The sequence below is a fragment of the Triticum aestivum genome, chromosome 7D (assembly GCF_018294505.1).
Source record: "Triticum aestivum cultivar Chinese Spring chromosome 7D, IWGSC CS RefSeq v2.1, whole genome shotgun sequence".
Classification (NCBI taxonomy): domain Eukaryota; kingdom Viridiplantae; phylum Streptophyta; class Magnoliopsida; order Poales; family Poaceae; genus Triticum; species Triticum aestivum.
The window spans coordinates 577414379-577437109 of NC_057814.1; the positions used below are offsets into that span (position 1 = coordinate 577414379).

General features: G+C 45.4%; 1 protein-coding gene across 1 annotated transcript in view; it reads left to right on the forward strand.

The window, feature by feature from the left end:
- The first annotated feature begins 2571 nt into the window (after nucleotides 1–2571).
- The window catches only part of LOC123171321 (chitinase 8-like), a 43725-nt gene continuing 23565 nt past the window's right edge, over nucleotides 2572–22731 (forward strand). The window contains exon 1 of the mRNA XM_044588872.1: nucleotides 2572–2617. Coding sequence (XP_044444807.1) covers nucleotides 2572–2617 — 46 coding nt within the window. The remainder of the gene's footprint in view (nucleotides 2618–22731) is intronic.

Consider the following 22731-nt stretch of genomic DNA (forward strand, 5'->3'; position numbering starts at 1 on the left):
TGCTTATAAACCGCTCCTAGTGCCTCTCTCTTCGCGAGGTGGGACTAAAAAACAGCTTACTAAGAAACTATAGTACCGGTTCATGGCACGAACAGGTACTAAAGGTGCCCGGGGGGCCCCAGCCTGACCACAGCCTGACGCATTCTCATTAGTACCGGTTCGTGACACGAACCGGTACTAAAGGTTGCTCACGAACCGGTACTAATGATCTCCGCCGGCCTAGGCGTTGGAACCGGCACTAATGGACACATTAGTGCCGGCTCAAAATCAAACCGGCACCAATGTGCTTCACATTTGACCCTTTTTTTACTAGTGGTAGGGACCAGACGAGGCCTTATTGCACATGGCAACGAGCGGTAGAACCGCCGGGGCGGTACTACCGTGCGCCCCTGCTGTACTACCGCACGGCAGGGCTCTACTTGCGCTGGAAAAAGCACGGAATTAATAAATTACTTCAGTAACTACTTCCGCTGAGCTTATGGGCTGTGCGAAAATCCAGCACGGTACTACCGCTCACAAGGAGCGGTACTACCGCGTGCCCCTGTGGTACTACTGCTCCCTTAAGCACTACCGCACGCCACAGAGACTTTAGCACTTGGCAGCCTTCATATCGCATAGACGAGTATCAACGGATGGTGCTCCATCGAAGCGAAGGAAAGGTGGTGCAAAGGAATAGATGTGTACGTGTTAATTCCACCCTAACCTTTCCGAAGCGGACCCCCTCTTAATAGTACGGCTTTCCTACGACTCAAATCCACCGAAAAGAAACGTAGAGAACCGCCGGCTTCGATAGGTTCCGAGGGGCACCGAATCGTCTTGTGCCTAAACATGAGATATCTGAAATGCCCAACGCGCACGATTAGTCCGCAAATGCACTGTCATCAATCACCAAAACCACATAGGGAGTAATATGCCCTTACATAGGGTTCATTTGGAAACTACATAAAATCTCTCCGACTAGTTACTAGAGTTCATATTCAACCCCACAAATCATATAGAATCATGCTAAGCAAAATTAGAATCAACCAAAACTTAAATCTAGTAGGAAAATAGGGTTTATTTGCAACAAATAATGCATTGAATCGAAAGCATTTTGATTAAAACTAATTGGAGGGACTGAGAGAACTTAGTTTTCTCCTTTTGGAGCCATCTCGATCCGTAAAAACGATGGAGAAACGAAGAAGATAGGAGGGGGATAGTGGAGGGGATGAGAGAGGTGCCTCCCTCTTTGTTCTTGCGGCCGCGCGGGGAGAAGATAGGGTTGGGGTTCGTGGGTGGGCCCCGCGCCCCGACCCCTCTGGTTTATAATTGTTGAGCATTTACCGCTAGGGCCTCCGGCGGTAGGGTTGCACAACCTATCGCCACGGACCCTGACGGTAGGGTGGACGGCAGGAGACGACTGCCGTTGACTCGGGCTGACGTGGATGAGTGGTCTACCGCCGAGGGTTCTGGCGGTAGTTCTGGCGGTCGCGGACGCTACAGACAATACCGGCCCACCGAGCACCGCCGAGCGCGACACATTTTACAAGTCCGTGCATCGTACGCGTGCGTGTATAGATCGATTCCATGCACCCCGCACGCCAGCACCAACGTACTTTGTCGATCAACTGACCACTTATTTGGTTGAACGACTTGGTCAGACCAACCGATCCATCGAGTTCCTCTCGGTCGCACGCATGCATGATCATCGCGCACCACTTCCCAACTGCTGTGGCTAAGACAACACGCTCGCGTCGCTCTCCAGGGGAGTGGCTCGGGCGAAACCCTACACCACCGCAGCAGCCCCCCTCTTTCCTCCCGCTCCCCTCGCTGCCGTCGGGTCGCGCCGCCGGTCAAAGCCCGTGCGGTGGCGGGCCTTCCTCGCTCGGTTGCGCGTGGTGGCCGGCCCTGGATGGCGCGGCGTGCTTCGCGAGGCTGCGCGCCGGGGCGGATCTGGCCGTCCGGCCACATCTGCAGGACGGTGGCACTGGGCGCTGGGGCGGCGGCCCCAGGCAGCGGCGGCGTTGTCCTCCCCTCATCCACGCAGTCAAGTGGTGTGGTGGCGTGACGTTTGGCGGTGGATCGGGGTTTCGGGCCAAGATCCGGTTGTCGCGGGCCGTCGGCGGGATGCGGCGGCGCTGGCAGCTCTGGCCCGCGCGGGTGGTAGGGCGGCTGCGCGTGGTAGGGGCCGGCGGCTCTGGCTAGCTGCGGGTAGTTCTGGAGCGGTCGCTCCTGACCTGCTTCTCCTGTTGGACGGCGCTGTTCGGCCGGGTCGGCGTTCTGGTGAGGTTCTCGTGGTGTGCCTCGGCCGGCGCGGTGCCGATTTGAGCTGCTGGACTTCCTGGGCGGTGGCCTCTGCATAGTGCGGGTGGTTCTGCCAATGGACGTGTTCAGCGGCGCTACTTCCTCCCGGGTCTGGTTCGTTGGTGGATGGCGATGTTGGACTCCGGGGCGGCGGCCCCGGGACGGTGGTTGATGTGTCGGTGGCCGTGGAATTCGCGCGGGTGACGCGGCGGCTGTGGTGTGCTTGGTGGAGGGAGGCTCGTCTCTTGCAGCTCGGCAGCGAGGCATGGTGGTGGTCCCTGAGTAGCGATGGCGCGGTCGCTGCGCAGGGGTGCGCGGGTCATTGGAGGTGCTGGTTGGCGTCGGTCGACCGCGTGGGAGTGGTGGTGTTGCTGATTCGGGCGAAAGCTTGGCCGGTGCTAGCTGGCCGGCGGCGGCGGCGCTCGTGGGCGTTGCTTTCTTCCTTGGAGGCGCCGTCGTGGTGATCTGTGCATCCTCATCTCTCGGGTCAAGATCTCCGGGTGAAAGTTAGGATCCTTGTTGGATCAGGCGGCGGCGGCGTCTCCAACGTCGTTTTCCCTCTTGAGGGCGTCTTGGAGATCTGGGTCCCTTTTGTGCTTCCTGCGGGCTGGACGTGCACGGCATCGCAGTCGGCAGGTGCCAGCTGGCGGTGAGGTTGGTATGGCGTTGCGACGCGTGTGGCAACGATGACGGTGGCGAGCAGAGCCGAGTCGCGGCTTGTCCTCTTGATGTCGAAGGTTCGGTGCGCCAATGGGTGTGCCCATGCTGGTTTCTGGCTGTGACAGAGAAGTCGGCGCTGCGGGAGGCGAGGCAGCTGCGGCAACGATGACTCCACAAGGGCGGTTTTCAGCGTGCGGTGCTCTCCGGATGTTGAGATCGACTAGGTCGGTCCGAGGCTTGCAACATTCTTCTGTGAAGCTCGTCAGCAAAATCAGAGCAGCCATGTCCTCGACGTTGCGGTCGACTGTTTGGCGTTGTTGTGGCCAGGTCGTCCACATGTGCCCCTTGTGGGGTTTGTATCTAGGTTTTCGCCCGGTTTTCCTCTAATTAACCGGGCAACTCTCTTTTTAATCAATAAAAATGGCAAATCTTTTGCCTTGTTTTGAAAAAAAACTGCTCTGGCTGTTGCTTCCATCGGTGGCAGCTCGTTGTTGTCTCCGGAAAACGACTTTGCCTGTACACACTCAATTAATTGACTCTTTCTCTCCCAACCTCTCTGGGGCATTACTTCGTCCTCATTTTATATCTCATGCCATGGCGCAGCTGTCCGTTCGCACTAGCGTGTCTTTAAGTATATATACATACTCGTCCAAGTTGTATCTTGCACAATGCGCGTTGTAGCACTCAGCATTGCTGGCGAAGATATTCTGAGATAATAATTTGAGCCATCGTTAGGCCAACTCCAGCGCGCGGCCCCGTCCTGTCCGGGTGCGTCCGTTTGGGTAAAACGGACAAACCAGACAGCCCAGCGCACAGGCGCAAATGGAATTTTGTCCGTTTTCTGTACGCTTTTGACACATCCCCGGGCCTAGTGTGGGCCGCTTTTGAGGTGAAACGGACAGCCACTACAAGAGATTAGACCTACTATGACGAGCTAAAAAATGTCATGTAATAGCTAAAAACGTCACAAAATACTCACGTGTGACATTTTTCACGCGTCACCAGCATCATCACGGAATCCCCGTCACAGATTATTCCTTGTGACGCGGCGCGCAGAAAACGTCACCGGATATGGGACCTTCGGTGACGTAGTTGTCGTCACTAGATATTTGGCGGGCTAATGCTCACTGGGTTTCCAAATGGGCTAAGCCCAATAATTCAGCTTATTTTCTATTTGTGTATCTAATGTTTTGATGGGCCATAGCCAATTTGCAGCCTAATACTGGCTAATCGAGCCCACCCATTTTTATGGAGAAGTTGTCATTTCCTACTAGCCTTTTTAAGAACTATTTTATTTGTAATTTTTTCCTCTATTTTTATTTTTGTTTGGTCTGATTCAAAATGTATTGTGGGCTTGTGGTATTTTTAAGCCCATCTTTCCATTGACCATTTTTCACAGCAGATTACAAGCCAACGTCTCTAAAACAGCATGCATATTACACATCACACTTACATGCCCCATCCAAAATATCCCAAACTACATAATCATCCAATACAACATCTTTTAATTTTGGGTGACATCAATAGACTTTGTTGGTGTGACTCTTAGCTCACACCTTCATCAAAACTTGGAGCCTTTGTTGGATGCCTCTTCTCTTCTTGAAGGCGGCTAGAGTTGTTCTGATCTTCCTTTGTCCATATCAACTTCTTGAAAAATGACTTCTGAATTAGCCTATTTGAAACAAAGACATAAATATAGCAGTATGAATTGAGTTACAGAAAACCATCTACCTTTACAACAAAGAAACATGCATGTTATAACTCGGAGCTGTAGGTTGGAATCTTAAAAAAATAAGACATGTTAGTACTTCCCTAATAAGTGATATGAACAGAACTAAACATGTTTTTGTGAGCATAAAAAGTAATATGAGATATAAGATTGGAACAAACACTTATCAATACATCATAAAGTAATAGAATAGTACTATTGAAATTAAGAGGACACACGTAAATAATAGCTCAACTGAATGTTTGAAATCCCGAGAGAAACAAATTTGCATTTGTAGTAGGCACTCCTTCACAAATTAAAATGGCGCAAAAAAGGGGAATATTAGACAAAAAGCATGAACAACTTTTGCATAGCTCAGCTATTGTCCATGGGACACATTGAATTATTATTTTGACGGGGACACATTGACTAGAAGTGTGATCAATAAGACACTTCCATCTGAAAATAAATTACTTACAATTATGCTATGGTCATAGGCCGAATAAAAAGCGCGTTTAGACTTTGATCTTTAGTTGTAGTATCTGCTTGCTTGGATAGTAATCTGCATTAACATATAGTCAGTAACACTTCAGATTGCCACAAATGAGTTTAGTAAGTTAGTTCTCCATTAGTAATTTGCCAAAATCATGTCGAATTTCTCATAAAGGTCCCACTGCAGTTCAACAGCAATTCACTTGCAAATCTATTCACACTCCCTCAACAATAACAACAATACTGTGGGAGCATTAGCATAATGAAAATATTTTACTGCAGCTAACTATTTAATTACTAACTCATTTCACATGTACTATCTAGGTTCTTGTAATAATTCATCTAAAAGATAAATCGGAACAGGTACAGTTCAGTTTACAATTTTCAATTTAGTAACATGTATAAACTAGCTTCCATACTATCTAACCTAGCAAATGCTGGGGGAGTACTATGTAAGCATCTCACGATTGACCAATAAGAAATTACTAACATGGAGTAACAGAACAAAACTGATATCTGAAACAATCTCCGCACGAAGCGGTTCATCTAAACTAGGAGCAGAGAGTTTAGCATTGTGATAAGCGAGAAGAGGAGGAGCTGGTTCGAGGCCAGGCAGAAGTAGATGTTCGACACCGACGGCCTGAACTAGGTGGTCTGTTCGGCCGTGGACGTTCTTTTTGGAGGCTGGCATGGGTGCCGGCCGCTGGCTGTGTGCCGGCAAGAAACCTATTCATTTTGGGGGCTGGCTGTGTTGCCGACGACAAAACTATTCATTTTATAGGCTGGCTCTGTTGCCGGCGAGGACGTGTAGGCGGGCTGTGTTGCCGGCGAGAAACCTATTCATTTTGGGGGCTGGCTGTGTTGCCGGCCGCTGGTTGTGTTGCCGACAACAAAACTATTCATTTTATAGGCTGGCTCTGTTGCCGGCGAGGACGTGTAGGCCGGCTGTGTTGTCGGCGTGAACTAGGGTCACTGGCATAAACTAGGGCGTGGTTTATTAAAAATTTGGCGTTTGAAAAAGATGCGGACAGGATGCGGCCGAAGGATGCGTCCCCGCGTTGGGCGCACGGCTACCGCATCCCAGAAATGGCCCGGACACGATCCGATTGCCCGTCCCAAATGGATAAAATCCAGGCCAAACGGATATACGTTTAGGGTCGTGCGCTGGAGTTGGCCTTAGTAATGCTATGCAAAGCTGTGCATCTGTACCGCTAGTCTACTACTACAACACATAAACAAATGGAATTAGCATCACATGAGCCGGCCATCTAGCTAGCCGATGTGATGCCGCGTTCGTGTGTTGGTTGGAGTTAGAGCATGCACAATGGTTGATAAAATAGTCTTATCTTAAGTCTTGCATGTAATTTAGATATAAAAAAAACGTTTACAGTGGGTCATGTTTTAGCCTTATCTTCAATAACTAGCTATTCCTAAAAATATGGTGAAACATGTTATGCTAAAAAATCATCTCTTATTTTCTCTTAAATAAGAGAAGACAAGCTTTTCTTACGGGTCCTGCCTCCTTCACCTCATAATTTATTCTACATGACACTTATAAGATGGCAACATTGTATATGCCCTTATAAGTATTTTGGCACGACCGAGTCCATCGCTCTGCGCCATGCATGCACGCATGATGCTGCATCACATGGGAGCTCAGCTCGACTCCGCTCTCTTGTAGACTGTGGTCTATCCACTAAACAAAGCAAGGCAGAGATGCTGGCAGCTCAGCCCAGCTACGGTACGTACTTACGTACTATCAACCGCACCTTCCTAATTTATGCCAAAACTATCCCATCGTCCGTGGTGCTCCGGAATCACGGGCAGGACTGCAGAAATGAAAATACTGCTCTAATTTTCCCTTATAATGGACTCCGTCTCTCGTGCGGCAATAATGCTGTCCAGCCCACTATATTTTAGTCTTTTTTTCTTGCTATTATTTGTGTTTTTGTGTGCTTTGGCAGTACGGTACTCTGCCTAATGTCAGTCTTCATTCCAGACTTGCTTTTGGAGGCTACGACAATCGCTCCTGTTAAACTAACCACTCCTGGACAAAACCCTAAATTAGATGTTAAGTGTGCAAGTGCTATCGTCGTACAGTGCCATCACTAGTCCGTACAATGCTGCTTTGCTCAACAATGATATGTTACTATGTGATTATTTTTGTTGGAACATGCATAGTGATGCACGTAGCATTCACATGGAATTGGATTTCTGTAGCCACCATGTAGTTAAGAATTCAGTCCGATCTATCTTGAAGAATCTTGGACGAAGGTCATATAATTTTAGTCTTAGCGATGACAACACTGTCATAGTGGTGTACGTAGCATTCACATGGAAGTGGAGTTTTCTTGCCAACATGTAGTTAAGAATTCACTCCGATCTGTCTTGGACAATCTCTCAGTAATACTATAGTCTTAGCTCCGTCTAGCTTTGTTCAGAGGTTAATTTATCTCAGCGGCCACATACGTAAATTACTCAGTAGCTATCTGGGCTACTTGTACTGGTCAGTGGCCACGCATGCGTGCATCTGTCTTATCAGGTTCCAGAATGTTCTGTTGAAGTTACTGACCAAAATTCAAACTACTCTCCCCACGCAATTAGGCCACACAATTATTGGCCATGACGACAATATCGTCTAGACAGTCTTTTCAGTGAGTAATATAATTTAGTCCGACTAATGACCTAAGCAAATCATGTTGCAGTCAAAACAAGAAACTGAACTTGATGGGTTAGATATTTTCGTCCCAACTAGCCAATACCATCAAACGAATCAATGGTTTTGCCGTAGCTTTCTTGCGGTTTTGTCCTTGTATGGCATGTGTAGTGATCAAGCATTTCTCCCCGTTCACGTGAATGCGACGACGCGGCGAAGAACAAGATGAGCGTGGCTCGGTCGGATGAGAGCGATCGCTTAATTTGGAGCGGCATGTACCCATGTCGAAATTTGCCTAATTTTGATGCAGGTTAACAGGTGAAGAGTAGTGCCTTCACACCCACTTACAAAGGGGAGCCAAAATACTCGCTAAAAATGGGCTGTTGCACCACGGCCATTGCGACGACTGGACTTGCAGTTTTCAATCTCCTGTGCCGACATCATGCTAGGGCGACGTTTGTGGTGTAACGGGTAGTCCGTTTCAATTTGGTCTTATATCCACTCTCAGCTTCGTACTCAGTCTAATTAAGCAGCTGCCTTGGAGCTATTGATCGACATCGTTGCCGGCCACTATCACTGAGCTGGCTGTGACGGAGACAACCAAGCAAGAGATCTAGAGCATGCGTACACAACGTATTTACGTACGTTCGCCGACCCGTACGCATTGTGTTGCAAGCTTGGAAAAAGTCCAAAATAAACCCTGAAATTATAGGCGAAAGTTAAATCAAACCCTGAACTCTCAATCCCTGAAATCAGCACATCAAACTCTCGGATCCAGGTCTATTTTGAACCTTGAGAGGATTTAGCTGGTATTCGTTGAATTGGGCCAGCCCATTAGCGTAGTTAATCGTACTACAATCATTTTTTTAATATTTATTTTGGTTTGTTTTTTCTTTAGTTTTTCATCGGTTTTCTACTGTTTTTTTTCCTTCATTATACTTTTTTTCTGGTTTTTCTTTCTTCGTTATACTTTTGTTTTTTGATTCTCTTCATACTATTTGTTTTTTTTCGCTTTATTTTGTTTCTTTACCGGTATCTGGTTTTCTTTTTTACACAAGTCTAATTATTCTCAGTACCCAATGTACATTTTTAGCGCAGACATGAAATATTTTTTATACACTTTCGACATTTTTCAAATACATTACGTACATATTTTAATATACATGTTTTCAATACTTTTTTTGAATACAGGGTAATATTTTTCCAAATACATGTTTTGCATTTTCTTAACAACAATAAACATTTTATAAACTACACGAACAATTTTTTTTTACATTTTTACACATTTTTCAAATTGTATACACTTTTTCAAACACATGTCACATATAGTCTTTTAAGGGTATGCCACACTTTTCTACATCACGCAAACATTTTTTACATTGTATACACTTTTTTTAAAATGTCACAAGCACATATTTTGGATCACACGAATTTTATTTTACATTGTACAATTTCTTTTTTGAAATGCCACATACATTTATCTAAACTCGTGATATTTTTTAGATGTCACAAACATTTTCTTTACACATTTGTTCAGGTTTCAAAATTTGTTCCCAGAATTACAATTTTCAAAAAGTATCCGCACTTTCAAATTTTCTTCAGGTTTAAAAAATGTTTATGTTTTAGAAAGTGTTCGCTTTTTCAAAAAAGACTTTTTCTTAAAGTATTCAGAATTTTCAAAAAGTGTTCACACTTTATGAAATGTTCGGACATTTCCAAAATTGTTTATGTTTTGAATATTTATTTGCCCTAAAAAATGTTTTCAAAGTTCAACGCTTCGGTGTGTGCTTAAATACACCGGGGCTCTTCTTACATTACATCGCTCGCAGTTGTCTGTACTTGTGGCTAGCGGGATGAGCTCAACTCTGGCAGGGCCCAAGTTGGACTCTGCCGGAGTCTTTTTTGTTACTTCGCGCTTTAAGGAAGAGAAGGAGTTTTTACGTCGCGCAAAAAGGAAATAAAAAATTTGCTTCGTGCCTGATGCGCCGGCCCAGCCGAGTCCAGAGGTAACAATCCCGGGATTTAACATGCCACATCGACAATCTCTGTTTGGAAACTCACTCAAGGTTGAAAATAGGCCCGGGTGAGAGAGTTCGGCGTGCTGACTTTTAGGATTTGAAGTTTAGGGTTTAATTTAGTTTTTGTCTACAAGTTTAAGGTTTATGTTAGACTTTTTCCTGCAAGCTTCCTCGTCTTCTTTGCGATTGACGGTCAATCAGTCAGTCACGTCCCTGGGGAGAAACTGATGACACGGCATCATGTTCTTCCAGAGTCCAGCCTCATGGGAACGCCGAGTCAAGAAAGCGCGTAACTGACAGGTACCGCCGGCGCCGTGCTACGTACGGTATGGTACGCCTTATCATTGGGTCGTTAATCCCAATCATGCACGGCTCCGTACATACGTCGCCCCGATGTGCAGACGCCGGGCTAGCAGCTAATCGATTCTCCAGCGGTCTAGCTGTAACCGGTGCTGCTTTGCGTTATGGAGGTTGATGAGATTCTTCTTATCTTATCCTTACAGCTCTCGGCATGTCAAGGGCAGTGAGAACGCGGCTTTCAGCCCCATGCCAGCACGGAGTTTCGACCCCATGTCAGCGAGAAAGGGGACATGGGACATACTCACATCCTCAAGGTGTCAGTGAGTAAAAAAGTGCACCCTTATCCTGAAGGTGAAATAGAAAACTGCATCCAAAGAATATGCAGACGTGGTAGCGGTACCCACGTCTTTGATTCACAGATGTAACTGATTAACAGGGTGCCTGATTCAGTATTCTAAACAAGCTTATTATTAGTGCATGGCAAGCCCGATCCGGCATTGATAGGTCAGCATTTCACAGATGCATGTTTGTTTGACTGATTTTTGTAGTGTAACGGGAGAGCTTCTTCCCACAAAGAAAGGAAAAGGAAAAAAAAAGGAGATTTTTATTGTTTTGAGAATCTACTAGCAAAAAGGCCCGTGCGTTACAATGGGTGAAAATAGCCCAGATGCCCTTACCCACTGAGTATGACGAAAATCTCTTCCTCATGCCTCTAACATAATAAACATGACGAATACCTCATCCTCAGGTCCACATCTTCCATTTCAATATGACATGAGACCCATGTTTCCGCTTGTCCTCTCTGCGTCTTCGTCGCCGGTGGTCGCAGTACCAGTTGTCACTAACTGGATCGTTGAGCCTCCTTCATGTCCGGTGAGATCAGGAGCGTTGAGAAAATATATTTTTTATCATCCGGCTAATATAATAGGGAAAAGCACTGCACATAATATATGTCCATGTTATCATGTAAACTGAATAGGTTGTGTCAGGTAGGCTATGAAATCTTAGTTGGACTCATATTTTTTTAGGTGTAGTTGGACTCCTTATGCATTGTGACGGGTGTCACTGGGCCAAGCGAGGCTGGTCATACGTGAAGACGCGATGGGGAAAAAGATTCCTTCCATGCATATCCCTTGTTTAATAAACCGAACTAAAACAATGCATCCGGGGGCATATTTCAAAAATTCACCTAGTTATATTAGTAGTATAGATTAAAAAAAGTTAGCTACAGTGCCTCCTAGTTTAAATTTTTTCTTTGCCTTTTCAAATTCAAAGTCCAAAAAATATTTGTGTTTTTTTGGTGGAAAAAAATATTTGTGTTAAGTTCACAAATTCGGAAGAAACATTCACTACAGTACCTCCTAGATTTTAAAAATTGTTCATGTCTTAAAAAATATTCAGCTCAAAAAAACAAAAATCTATTTTATTTTTAAATGTTCGAGATTAAATTTATTGTTCACAACTTTGCAAAATATTCGCGTTCCAAAATATATTTCTTTTTGGAAAAAAATGTTTTGCTCTCATTATATGACGCGGCTATAGCTTAATTTACGAAGTCGCGCTACCAAGTAACACCATGCCTCGTTTAGTAGAGTGGCTAGAAGTTTGAGGTGTCCAATGTGAGCACCTGGGTTCGATTCCTAGCGAAGCTATTTTTTTTCTTGGACATTTTTCGCTGTTGGTACAGGATTCGCTAATGGGCCGGCCCATCCCGGTTCTGTGCGTTGTAGATCTTTTTGGCAGAAACAAATCAGAGAACGTGGGTGCGTTGACGTATGAAAAAACATGTGGGTCCCATCATAAACCAAAAAAATGAAGAAACAATCCTTCCTTTAATATTAGGTAAAGATAAAGATAAACGGGAGAGCTTGTTTGTTTGGCTGGGCTACTTTAATGAATGCGTCGGGTCACACACATTAAAAGCTTGGCCCAGTCAACTCATATCTATCTAAGGTTCCCTCCAAAACCCATGGCAGACCCTATTTGGCGCTTCAGACGGGGAGCTCTTGTTCAGCGCCTGTTGCGCCCAAACAGTTCCTGGCGCACACTGCAGCGTCCTCTTGGGCCAGCCCGCGAAGGAGCAGCGCAGCAAACGCCAAAAAACTGCAAAAAAGAGCATTCCCAGGAAACTCTCGGCGTTGATTCCTTATCCGAGCCCAGCTAACCAATAGAGCCATTGTGGACTTGCGACTGATAATAGCACCACTAATATATGAACAAGTATGGCCGCACTATTTACTGTACAATAGCGTCTATTGTATCACTTAGATTTTTTTAATTATTTAAAAAAATCATGAATTTGAAAAACTTCGTCGATTTTTAAAAAACTTCATCATTTTTGAAGAAAAGGTCACAAACTTTCAAAAATTTCATCGACTTTGAAAACGTTCATGACAAAATGAAAAAAAAAATCATCGATTTTGAAAAAGTTCAGTCAAAATGAAAAAAGTTCATACAAAGTGAAAAAAGTTCATCGATCGTGAAAAAAGTTCACAAATTTGAGAAAGGATCATCCAAATTGGAGAAAAGTTCATCAATTTTGAAAAAATAGGACTCCATCTCCTGCCGGCAACGACGTCTCGCCTTCGCATCTGACTCCGAGCGGAGGGAATCGAGGATGGTCTACTGATTTGACTGCAGATCCATGTCCCAGGTGTACCCCACATCCTCCGTCTCGTCCTCCTCCTCCGGATCAGTTGCATCCCAAGGGAGACCCACGGCGATCCAGACTTCGTGCCTTGCCCAGATCTGCTCAAGGAATTGGCGTTAGAAATGTGTGGCCCCTTATCCGGCGGCGTGGGGGCATGGCTACTAGTGGTGGGCGGATAGGGAGTGAAAGTGGCGGCGGCGGACGGGCGGAGAAAAATATGGAGGGCTTGGGTTTCGGTGTTGGCATTCGCCTTAAATAGCCGGGCTAGGCACTACGCGGCCCGCCGAAGCGGCGCCACGCGGCGACATCGGTCCGACGGAGGAGACGAGCTACGGACCGCTGGATTTCCGGGCGATTCTGCTGTTAATTTTGAGTGATAAAGAAAATGAGTTGGGCAGATAGTACACATAAAAATGAGCAATACATCTATTTGGCATATACTGATGTGGTGCATGGTTATTTAGTTATGAATTTGCTAAATGCCAAGTGTTACTGAAACAGGATAGAACACAGATTAATAGCATGATGCCTACTTTGAGCAGATCAAATAGTGACTAAGCAAGTGATTGCAACATGTCAAATATGTTCTAAAATGCAAAAGAATTGACATCCAACCATCCTAAAACTTGCATCTCAACACTTACACCATGATTGTAAGCACGAACAGAAGAAAAAACTGATCAAGTTCAAAGCTTACTGTTCCTCGGCCGGAGACCGCTGCCCCGTGAGACGAGCAGAATAGTGGGGAAGCGACGTCGCCACAAATGCTTTCCTTCTCTTGCAGTTGGTCGACGAAGACTCCACCTGCTCTTGGATCCATGGCACCTTCAGAAATGACACCATGTAGCTTCCCTCTGGTTCTTCATCCTCTGGATGCTCGATCTTGAATTAATAGTGCCACCACCTCTGCCTCATGATTGGCTTCTGCGAATCTATCTGTACCATCGCTGAAAGATCATGGATGTCATCTAGAGGGGCGTGAATAGGCGCTTTAAAATAATTACAATTCAGGCTTGAACAAATGAGGAATAAAACTATTGTTTAATTTATCAAGCATAAAACCTAAATCAACCAGGCTCACCTATGTGCACCAACAACTTATGCTAAGTACGATAAACAACTAAGTGATAGCAAGTTATATAACATGAAACATTATGACTATCACCAAGTAAAGTTCATAAGTAAAGGGATCGGGTAAGAGATAACCAAGACACGTGGAGACAACGATGGATCTCCAAGTTCACAACCTTGTGGATGCTAATCTCCGTTTCGAGCGGTGTGGAGACACAATGCTCCCCAAAATGCCACTAGGGTCACCGTAATCTTCTCATGCCCTCACACAATGCAAGATGCCGTGATTCCACTAAGGGACCCTCGAGGGCGGTTACTAAACCCGTACAAATGGCGACCCTTGGGGGCGGTTACCGAACCCATACAATTGGCAACCCCTGGGGCGGTCACGGGAACCCGTACAAATTACTCAGGCCTCCACAACTTAATTGGAGACACCGATGCTTGCGCCGGAGCTTTCCACCACAATGATTGAGCTCCGCGACACCATCAACCGTCTAGGGCGCCCAAGCACCCAAGAGGAACAAGCTCTAGAGTACCAAGCACCCATTAATAATAAGCTAATAAAAATTTACTTCCACGTATCACCGTGGAGATCTCAAACCTATGCACCAACTGCAATGGGGTACACGGAGTGCCCAAGTCCTTCTCTCCCAAATCCCACCACAACAACTAATGTTATGCAGGAAAGTGAGAGGAGGAACAAAGGGAAAAACACAACAAACTCCAAGTCCCGATCCAAAGGTGTTCCCCTCACTTAGAGGGGAAAATGATTGGTGGAAATGTGAATCTTGATCTTCTCTCTCTTTTCCCTCAAAAACTAGCGAGAATCATTGGAAGGATTGAGAGATAACTATCAAGCTCGAAGAAGATCAACAATGGGGGGAAAACACGAGCTCAAAGGATAAGAACCATTGGGGAGGAAGACCCCACTACTAGGGAAAAGCCTAGCAGCAGCGCGGGTTCTAGGTATAGGAGTAGCGCGGGTACCCGCGCTACTGATACGGTGTTACAGCTAAGCTGTAGCAGCAGCGCGTGTTTGCCCGTGCTACTGCTATACAAGCGTAGCAGCAGCGAGCTGTGTGAAAGCTCGGTACTGATAATAGCTCCAGCGCACTTTGTTGGGACGCGCTACTGCTAGTGGCACGCTACTGCTAACTTTTCTCCACTCGCTAATGCTAATTTTATTAGTTTTCTATTTTTTTCTGCATATTTGTTTTGTATTTGAACAGGCTTTATACAAGAATCTTTAGCACATACAAATGTCATCATCATACACATACAAATGGCTGCGAGACCACAAATGTAATCATAGCATATACATACAAATAGTCTTATCATAATCATCATCCAACACAAAGTGGTCTCTCGTCATCATCTCGAAAATAGTGATACATGCAAGTCTCGAATACTTGCAACTACAACATCATCCATCTAAACAATGATATACGCGAGAAGTTTTATCACTATGAGTGATAGAAGAACTATGCAGTACATGAGGTGGTGGTTATGAGGCCTCTCTCGCGCTAGCCTGAACCTCAAGTAACTAGCTTGTGCTTCTTGTCTGCTTTTGAAGCCTTTATGGATGGCGCCCGAGACCCCCTCCACTTGCGCCTGACACTCATACCACTCGTCGTACACTCCCGGAACCTTCCCTTCGTACACGACATAGCACTCCTTCGCCATCAAGAATGTAGGTACCTGTTGGAGATGCATCTTCATCAAGAGAATGTACGATCATATGCAACAAAAAATAGTAGAGCAACACGAAAAAGAAAGGGTTAGCAACTAGATGCAACATATAGTACGCAAACTAATTAACTAAAGGTGCGCATGTCATCGTACCCAAACTAACAATGTAGCATTACGCAAGTTCGGCAGGAACCGTGGACATCACAAAGTTTAATCGCTACAGAAAGTATACAAGTTCAACCGACACATATCATCATCATCGGCATCGTAAATCACTAGAAGTTCCATCCTTCCATATCATCAAGGATGGACCCTAGCTTCTTGAACGGCGTGAGGTCATGACGTTGCATGCCTATGCGAGTTCGGACGTCAGCTCGCGATATAGGGCTGTGGTGGAACATCCCTTCTCATCGACGACTTCTTTCATGATGATCGTCGCAATGTCCCTTTGGATGCGAAAGAAGTCATCTCTAAGTTCATAATCCGCTTCTCCATGAGATTCTACCCACTTGCGGATATGATCATCGTTTCTGGTTGTCATACGAAGCTTTTGGTGATCCGTGTTGAACTCAATCATGAGATGGAGGAGGTAGAAACCATCTTTCTTGCTTGGTTTTGGGACATGGATGCAACAGAAGTTAGTTTTATGCGAGAAACCCAACTTCTTGTTCCTTTGTTTCCTGATCTGCAGGTGGCCACCCCTAATGCTGAAGCCTTGGAGAGCATTATCTAGAATATTCATTATGTGGGTGTAGTCCTTCTTCTCGTAGTCTCTGGTAGGGTCGAAATACACGGCATGGGAGACTTGCGGGTAAAGAACGATAAGGACGGTGCGCCCGTTGCTGCGGGGAAAAGACACCTCAAATTATTCTCCATATGAGCGAGAAGGAATGATTGAAATGTACGAAAGGGTTGTCCGGAACTGACTTACTTTGGATAATAAGGCAGGAGGACAATTTCCTAGTCCTTATTCTGTACCATGAAGTTTTGGAGGTACTCCGTAGTAGTTTCACGCTCAAAGTCGCCGAGACTCAAGAAAGACTCGTGCATGTAGTACGGATCCGCCACATAGATTTGCGAGACTTCTTCTCTCTTCATGACGGAGCTCATATGTAGCGCAAAAAGGCGGACGATTGTAAAATCGAGCCGCCTTGTCAGAAACATCTCAAAGATATGGTCAAACCGCAGGAAGAACACCTCCGCGGGCCGTGTGTCGACGTAGCACTTCCCCTCAGGCACACGGGCCGCGTATGTCGGATATCCTAGATTCTTCGAGGCTAGTAGGCTTTTCTCAGTCGACAACACATGGTCGTGCAGTCTCCTGAGATCCCCTGATAGTGCCTCCAGCGGTTTCGGCGGTAGCATCGGCTCGCCCGTGAGATGGAACATGGCCGCACCTTTCACGGGTCCATGCTCTTCAGAATCCACCGTCTGGCTGCTATGTGCTCTGGCTTGTTTGATGGCAGCTATCTTCCCCGCTCTCTTCCTCTCCTTTTTCTTGGGCACACCTTCCAGACCCTTCCTTAACCCCTGCCCCAGTGTTGCCGGGCTAAGCACTGTACGACCCCCGGCTAGTTGAGCCTGTGTTGAGGTGGCATCTTCAGGCGTGTCCTGTGAGGATTTCATGAAGAGAGACTTCTTGCAATCGCTGCTATGACGTTCCTGCCCGGGCAGATCATCCATATCCTCATTAGCATGCTGATAGCCCAATTCGTCATATGGTTGACTCATCATATCTAAGTCACCCTCATACGCGTTTGTATTGAGGAAACCCATTGGGTCCTCCGTCTCATCATCCATTCTATGTTCTACGGGACCGATTACATCAGCCAGTACTATTGCACCCCCTTCATCACGTCGTCCGCCGCTCACCCAGCACTACAGGAGCTGGTAATTGCGTAGGCGGGGTGGTGGTCTCCATACATGCTTATTGATGTGTGGTTATTGGTGTGCTCTCGGCCGGCTCCAGACAAAGAAGATTCTTCGGCCATAGTAGCACCCAACCCTTGCAGCTTCCAATCCGCGGCGGGGTCTCGTCGTCCTCTCCCCCTAGGAGTAATGGAGGAGGCAAATCCTCGTGCCCTGATGTCACACTCGACAAGGTAACCCTGAAGTGCCCAGCGGGCATCGGCTGGTTGTGGAACATGAGATCCAAGGGCTTCGTTATAGCCCCCTTTCCCATGTCCACCTTCTGGCCTTTGATCAAGTAGAGTACTATGCACGGGGTTTCGTCGGCCTGGAAACACATGCCTGCGCCGTAAAACATCCGAAAGGCAACGGAAATGGAATATTCTAGATATATATGTTCGTGCGACATGTAATTATCGTGAGGGCGTCGAGCTCAGCCAAAGACGAAGGCCCACCTAGCGTGCCAGAGACAGAGGACGGGTTGCTATGAGCGGGTGCGAGTGCGAGAGGAGGCCCGATTGCGCGAGAAAGTGATGGTGCGGTGGTGTTGTTGTTCACGGAGTTGCTCGCGACGAAACTGGGCAATGGGAAATCATGTACCTTCTTGTCTGGATTTTCCTTCGTCTAGTTTATGATAGCCGGGACCAAGTTAGTAGCAAAATCATTTCTGCAGGCAGTTACAGCTGCATTGACAGCCTGCTGTAGCAACTCATTTTTCTCCTCGACTGTTTTTTTCGCGTCCTCAGCTGCTTTTTTCTCGAATGCAAGCTTCACCTTCTCGTCGATGTCCTCCTGACTAAACTTCTTTTTCTGCTTGTTGGCCTCCGGGCCCTCGTTGTAAAACACCTTCCACGTGGCGCCGTCTCCGGCGCCATGCACACGACCATATTGCGGCCACTGGCCCAAAGGGAGTCCCTTAAGTTCGCTCAAGGCCCGGTTGAGAGGGGTGTCCCACTTGGGCCTCATCGGAGAAGTAGAGCTTTCGGCTGCAAGCTGGTGTTGCTTCTCCTGCAGAAGGAACGTGAACCGTTTAGGAATGTGTAGTCGACTAGATCTGGAGCTAAATGTAAGGTGGTAAAAGAATAATTACCAATAGTCTAATCAATCTCCTCGTGATCTGTTCTGTGTAAAAAAACCTTCTTTTCCTTGTCCCACTTGTAGCGGGCCCTGATGAAGTCACGCTCCAAGGGGTTGGTGAACTTCGCGAAGGGGTCTGGGATACCCGCGGCTTCACGTTCCGCGTCCTCCTTATCCCATATGGGCCTTTTAGCGAGGTAGCCACAGCTTCCGAGGTGATGCTTCCCCGTGTTCCTTAGCTGAGGGCTATTGAATTTCGCAGACTTAGCCTTGGCTGCCTCGGTAGCGCAAGTGTCCTTGAACTTTTCGAACTCCTCTTCCGTAAGTGTCGGATTTTCCCCCAGAATCTTGGACAGGGGTTCCTCAGCCTCAATAGCTCGTTTCACCCTCCCTTTCCAGGAGGCCAAATCATTGCTGAACATGCCCATGGCGTGATTGTTAATCTTTTTCATCTTCGGATCATCCCACGGTTGTTCCATGTTATCATCCCGGTCGGGGAACTTGAATCTCTTGTGCAACTTCGTCAGGAGCAACTGCGTCAAATGTTCTTTACTCCTTAAGTCATCGTCGTTGATGCTCGCGCATTCCCGTAGGATGCATCCTACTTGGTTCCCATAGCACTTGCGAGGTTCTTCCGGCTCTAATGGCTCAAACTTGCCAGGTGCCATCTTTGTGATCACTGATACGTCTCCCACGTATCTATAACTTATGAAGTATTCATGCCATGTTTACAATAGTTTTATATGATTTTGGTATGATTTGATTAGAACTAACCCGGACTGACGCTGTTTTCAGTACAACTACCGTGGTGTTGTTTTTGTGCAGAAATAAAAGTTCTCAGAATGCGCTGAAAATCAACGGAGAATTTTTCTGGAAAATATGAAAAATACTGGAACAAAAATCTACCGGAGGGGAGTCCCGTGGGCCCCACGAGGGTGGGGGTGCGCCCACCCTCCTGGGCGCACCCCTGTGCCTCGTGGACTACCCGTGGGGCCCCTTGACTTGTTCTCGACGCCATCCTCTCCTATAAATACATAAACATCCAGAAATTAACCTAGATCGGAAGTTCCGCCGCCGCAAGCCTCTGTAGCCACGAGAAATCAATCTAGGCCCTCTCTGGCACCCTGCCGGAGGGGGCCATCATCACCGGAGGCCATGGAGGAGGATCCCGGAGGGGCCATCATCGCCATGAAGGCCAAGGACCAGAGGGAGAACCTCTCCCCATCTAGGGGGGAGGCCATGGAGGAGGAAGCACAAGGGGGAGAACCTCTCCTCCTCTCTCTCTCTCTCTCTCTCTCGGTGGCGCCGGAGTGCCAACGGGAGGGCAATCATCGCCGTGGTGATTGTCTTCATCAACATCACCACCATCATCACCATCCTCATCTCTTTTACGCGGTCCACTCTCCCGCACCCCGCTGTAATCCCTACTTGAACATGGTGCTTTATGCCACATATTATGATCCAATGATGTGTTGCCATCCTATGATGTTTTGAGTAGATATCATTTGTCTTCGGGTTGATTGATGATATAGATTGGTATGAGTTGTATGTTTTATTTTGGTGCTGTCCTATTGTGCTCTCCGTGTCGCGCAAGCGTGAGGGATTCCCGCTGTAGGGTGTTGCAATACGTTTATGATTCGCTTATAGTGGGTTGCTTGAGTGACAGAAGCATAAACCCAAGTAAGGGGGTTGTTGCGTATGGGATAAAGGGGACTTGATGCTTTAATGCTATGGTTGGGTTTTACCTTAATGATCTTTAGTAGTTGCGGATGCTTGCTAGAGTTCCAATCATAAGTGCATATGCTCCAAGAAGAGAAAGTATGTTAGCTTATGCCTCTCCCTAATATGAAATTGCAATAGTGATTACCGGTCTTGTTAACGATTGCCTAGGATAATTCCGCACACCGAACCATCATTATTCCACACTCGCTATTTATAATATTTAGTAATATATTCTAACTTTATGATAACAGCACCTACTTTTATGTTTTAGCTCTCCGATGTCATGCAAAGTTATCCTCTTCATACCCACAACGTAGTTTTATTTCTCGTTTCTAGTTGGAAGTAAAAGTTCGGTGTACGTAGGGTCGTATCAGTGGCAGATAGGACTTGAGAGAATATTGATCTTATCTTTAGCTCCTTGTGGGTTTGACCCTCCATACTTATCACTTCCACCATTGGGAATTGCTACGATGATTCGCTGCACTTGGGGATTATCAAGCTCTTTTTTGGCGCCGTTGCCGGGGAGCAATAGCGTGGGGTTGACATTCTTGTGCGTGCTTGTTTGCTTTCTTCACTAACTAGATTTTGTTTTACCTTTTTTCTGTTTAGTTGGGGGTGAAACATACAAAAAAAATTAAAATAATGAAAATGCAAAAAAATTTACTTGCCTCTCATGCCTAAAAAGTTTTTTCAATAAGAGAAGTGATCGGAAGGTTATGCATTGGAGAAGTGAGGGTCGACCTTGGACACTTGTGTTCATGCTCATGGAAACAATGTAAAAAATTCATGGAAGCTTCTCTGAAAATAATTACCCCCTTTTTATATATCCATTGTATTATAAAAATAATGTGCCAAGCTTTGGTTTTAGGATGATTAGGTTGCTTGTTTACTATGTGCAATACAAAAACAGAAACTTTGGCTGTCGTGCGTGAATTTACATTTTTTACTGGAAAGTCAAATGGGTCTGAAACTTTTTGCACATTACTAATGTACAAATTGTTTAAATTTTAATATTTGTTTAGAATTTTTTGGAGTTACATAAGTTTACTAAACTTCCATATTACTACAGACTGTCCTGTTTTTGACAGATTCTGTTTTTCGTGTGTTGTTTGCTTATTTTGTTGAATCTATGGGTAGTATCGGGGGGTATGAACCATGGTGAAGTTGGAATACAGTAGATAAAGTGCTAATATGAAATTGGAATGAGTTTGCAACAGTACCTAAAGGTAGTGATTTGCTTTAGTATACTAACGGATCTCACAAAGTTTTTGTTAAGTTTTTGTGGATGAAGTGTTCGAAGAACGAGGAGTTACCGATGTGAGAAGAATAAAGAGAGGCAAGAGTTAAAGCTTGGGGATGTCCAAGGCACCCCAAGTAAATATTCCAAGGATACTCAAGCATCTAAGCTTGGGGATGCCCCTGTTGGCATCCCATCTTTCTTCTTCAACAATTATCGGTATACCTCCGTTTTTGTTTTGTTCACATGATTTGTGTCCTTTGTGTTTTTCTTTTTCTTTAAGAACCATGCTAGTATGAGATGTCCCTTCATCAATTTATATAATTATTCATGTGCTTCACTTATATATTTTGAGTATGACCTTATAGAATGCTCTTTGTGCTTCACTTAAATCTTTTGAGTATGGTTTTATAGAATGCTTCTTGTGCTTCACTTATATATTTTGTGCTTGGATATTGGTTAGTCTATATTAATTGTAGAATGCTGCATGAACTTCACTTATATCTTTTGGAGTATGAATAATACTATCATCTAAAGCGGGTTTGGAAGAGTGTCAACTTTAGGAATTAGTGACCCCACTATTCCGAATGAGAAGAATTTTGCTTATGTGGAGAGTAGAAAAATTCTCTATGCTTGTAGATCATGAAAATAATGCTTTATGTGATAGTTATATTGATGAATTCATTCATGATGCTACTGAAAAATATTATGAGGGAGGAATATATGCTTGTAGGAGTTGCAATAATATCAAGTTTCCTCTCTATGTGCTTAAAGTTTTGAAGTTATACTTGTTTTGCCTTCCTATGCTAGTTGATTCTTGTTCCTATAAATTATGTGTTCACAAAATCCCTAGGCATAGGAAGTGGTCTAGATTCAAATGTGCTAGTCATATTCTTCATGATGCTCTCTTTATGTTTCAATTCTTTTCTTTTATGTGAGCATCATTGAAATCATCATGCCTAGCTAAAAGGCACTAAAGAAAAGCGCTTGTTGGGAGACAACCCAATATTTACCCTTACTGTTTTTGTGTGTTTACATGATTAAGATACTATAGTAATCATGTTTTATAGCTTTTGTTTCAATAAAGTGCCAAGTAAGACCTTTGGGAAGACTTGGGTGAAAGTTAATGTGATCTTGCTGAAAAAAACAGAAACTTTTGCGCTCACGGGATTAGCTACCATTTTTTACAGAAGAGTGATTTTGAGTTGATTATTTTTGAAGAAGATTAATAGACAAATTAATCACGTCCAACAATTT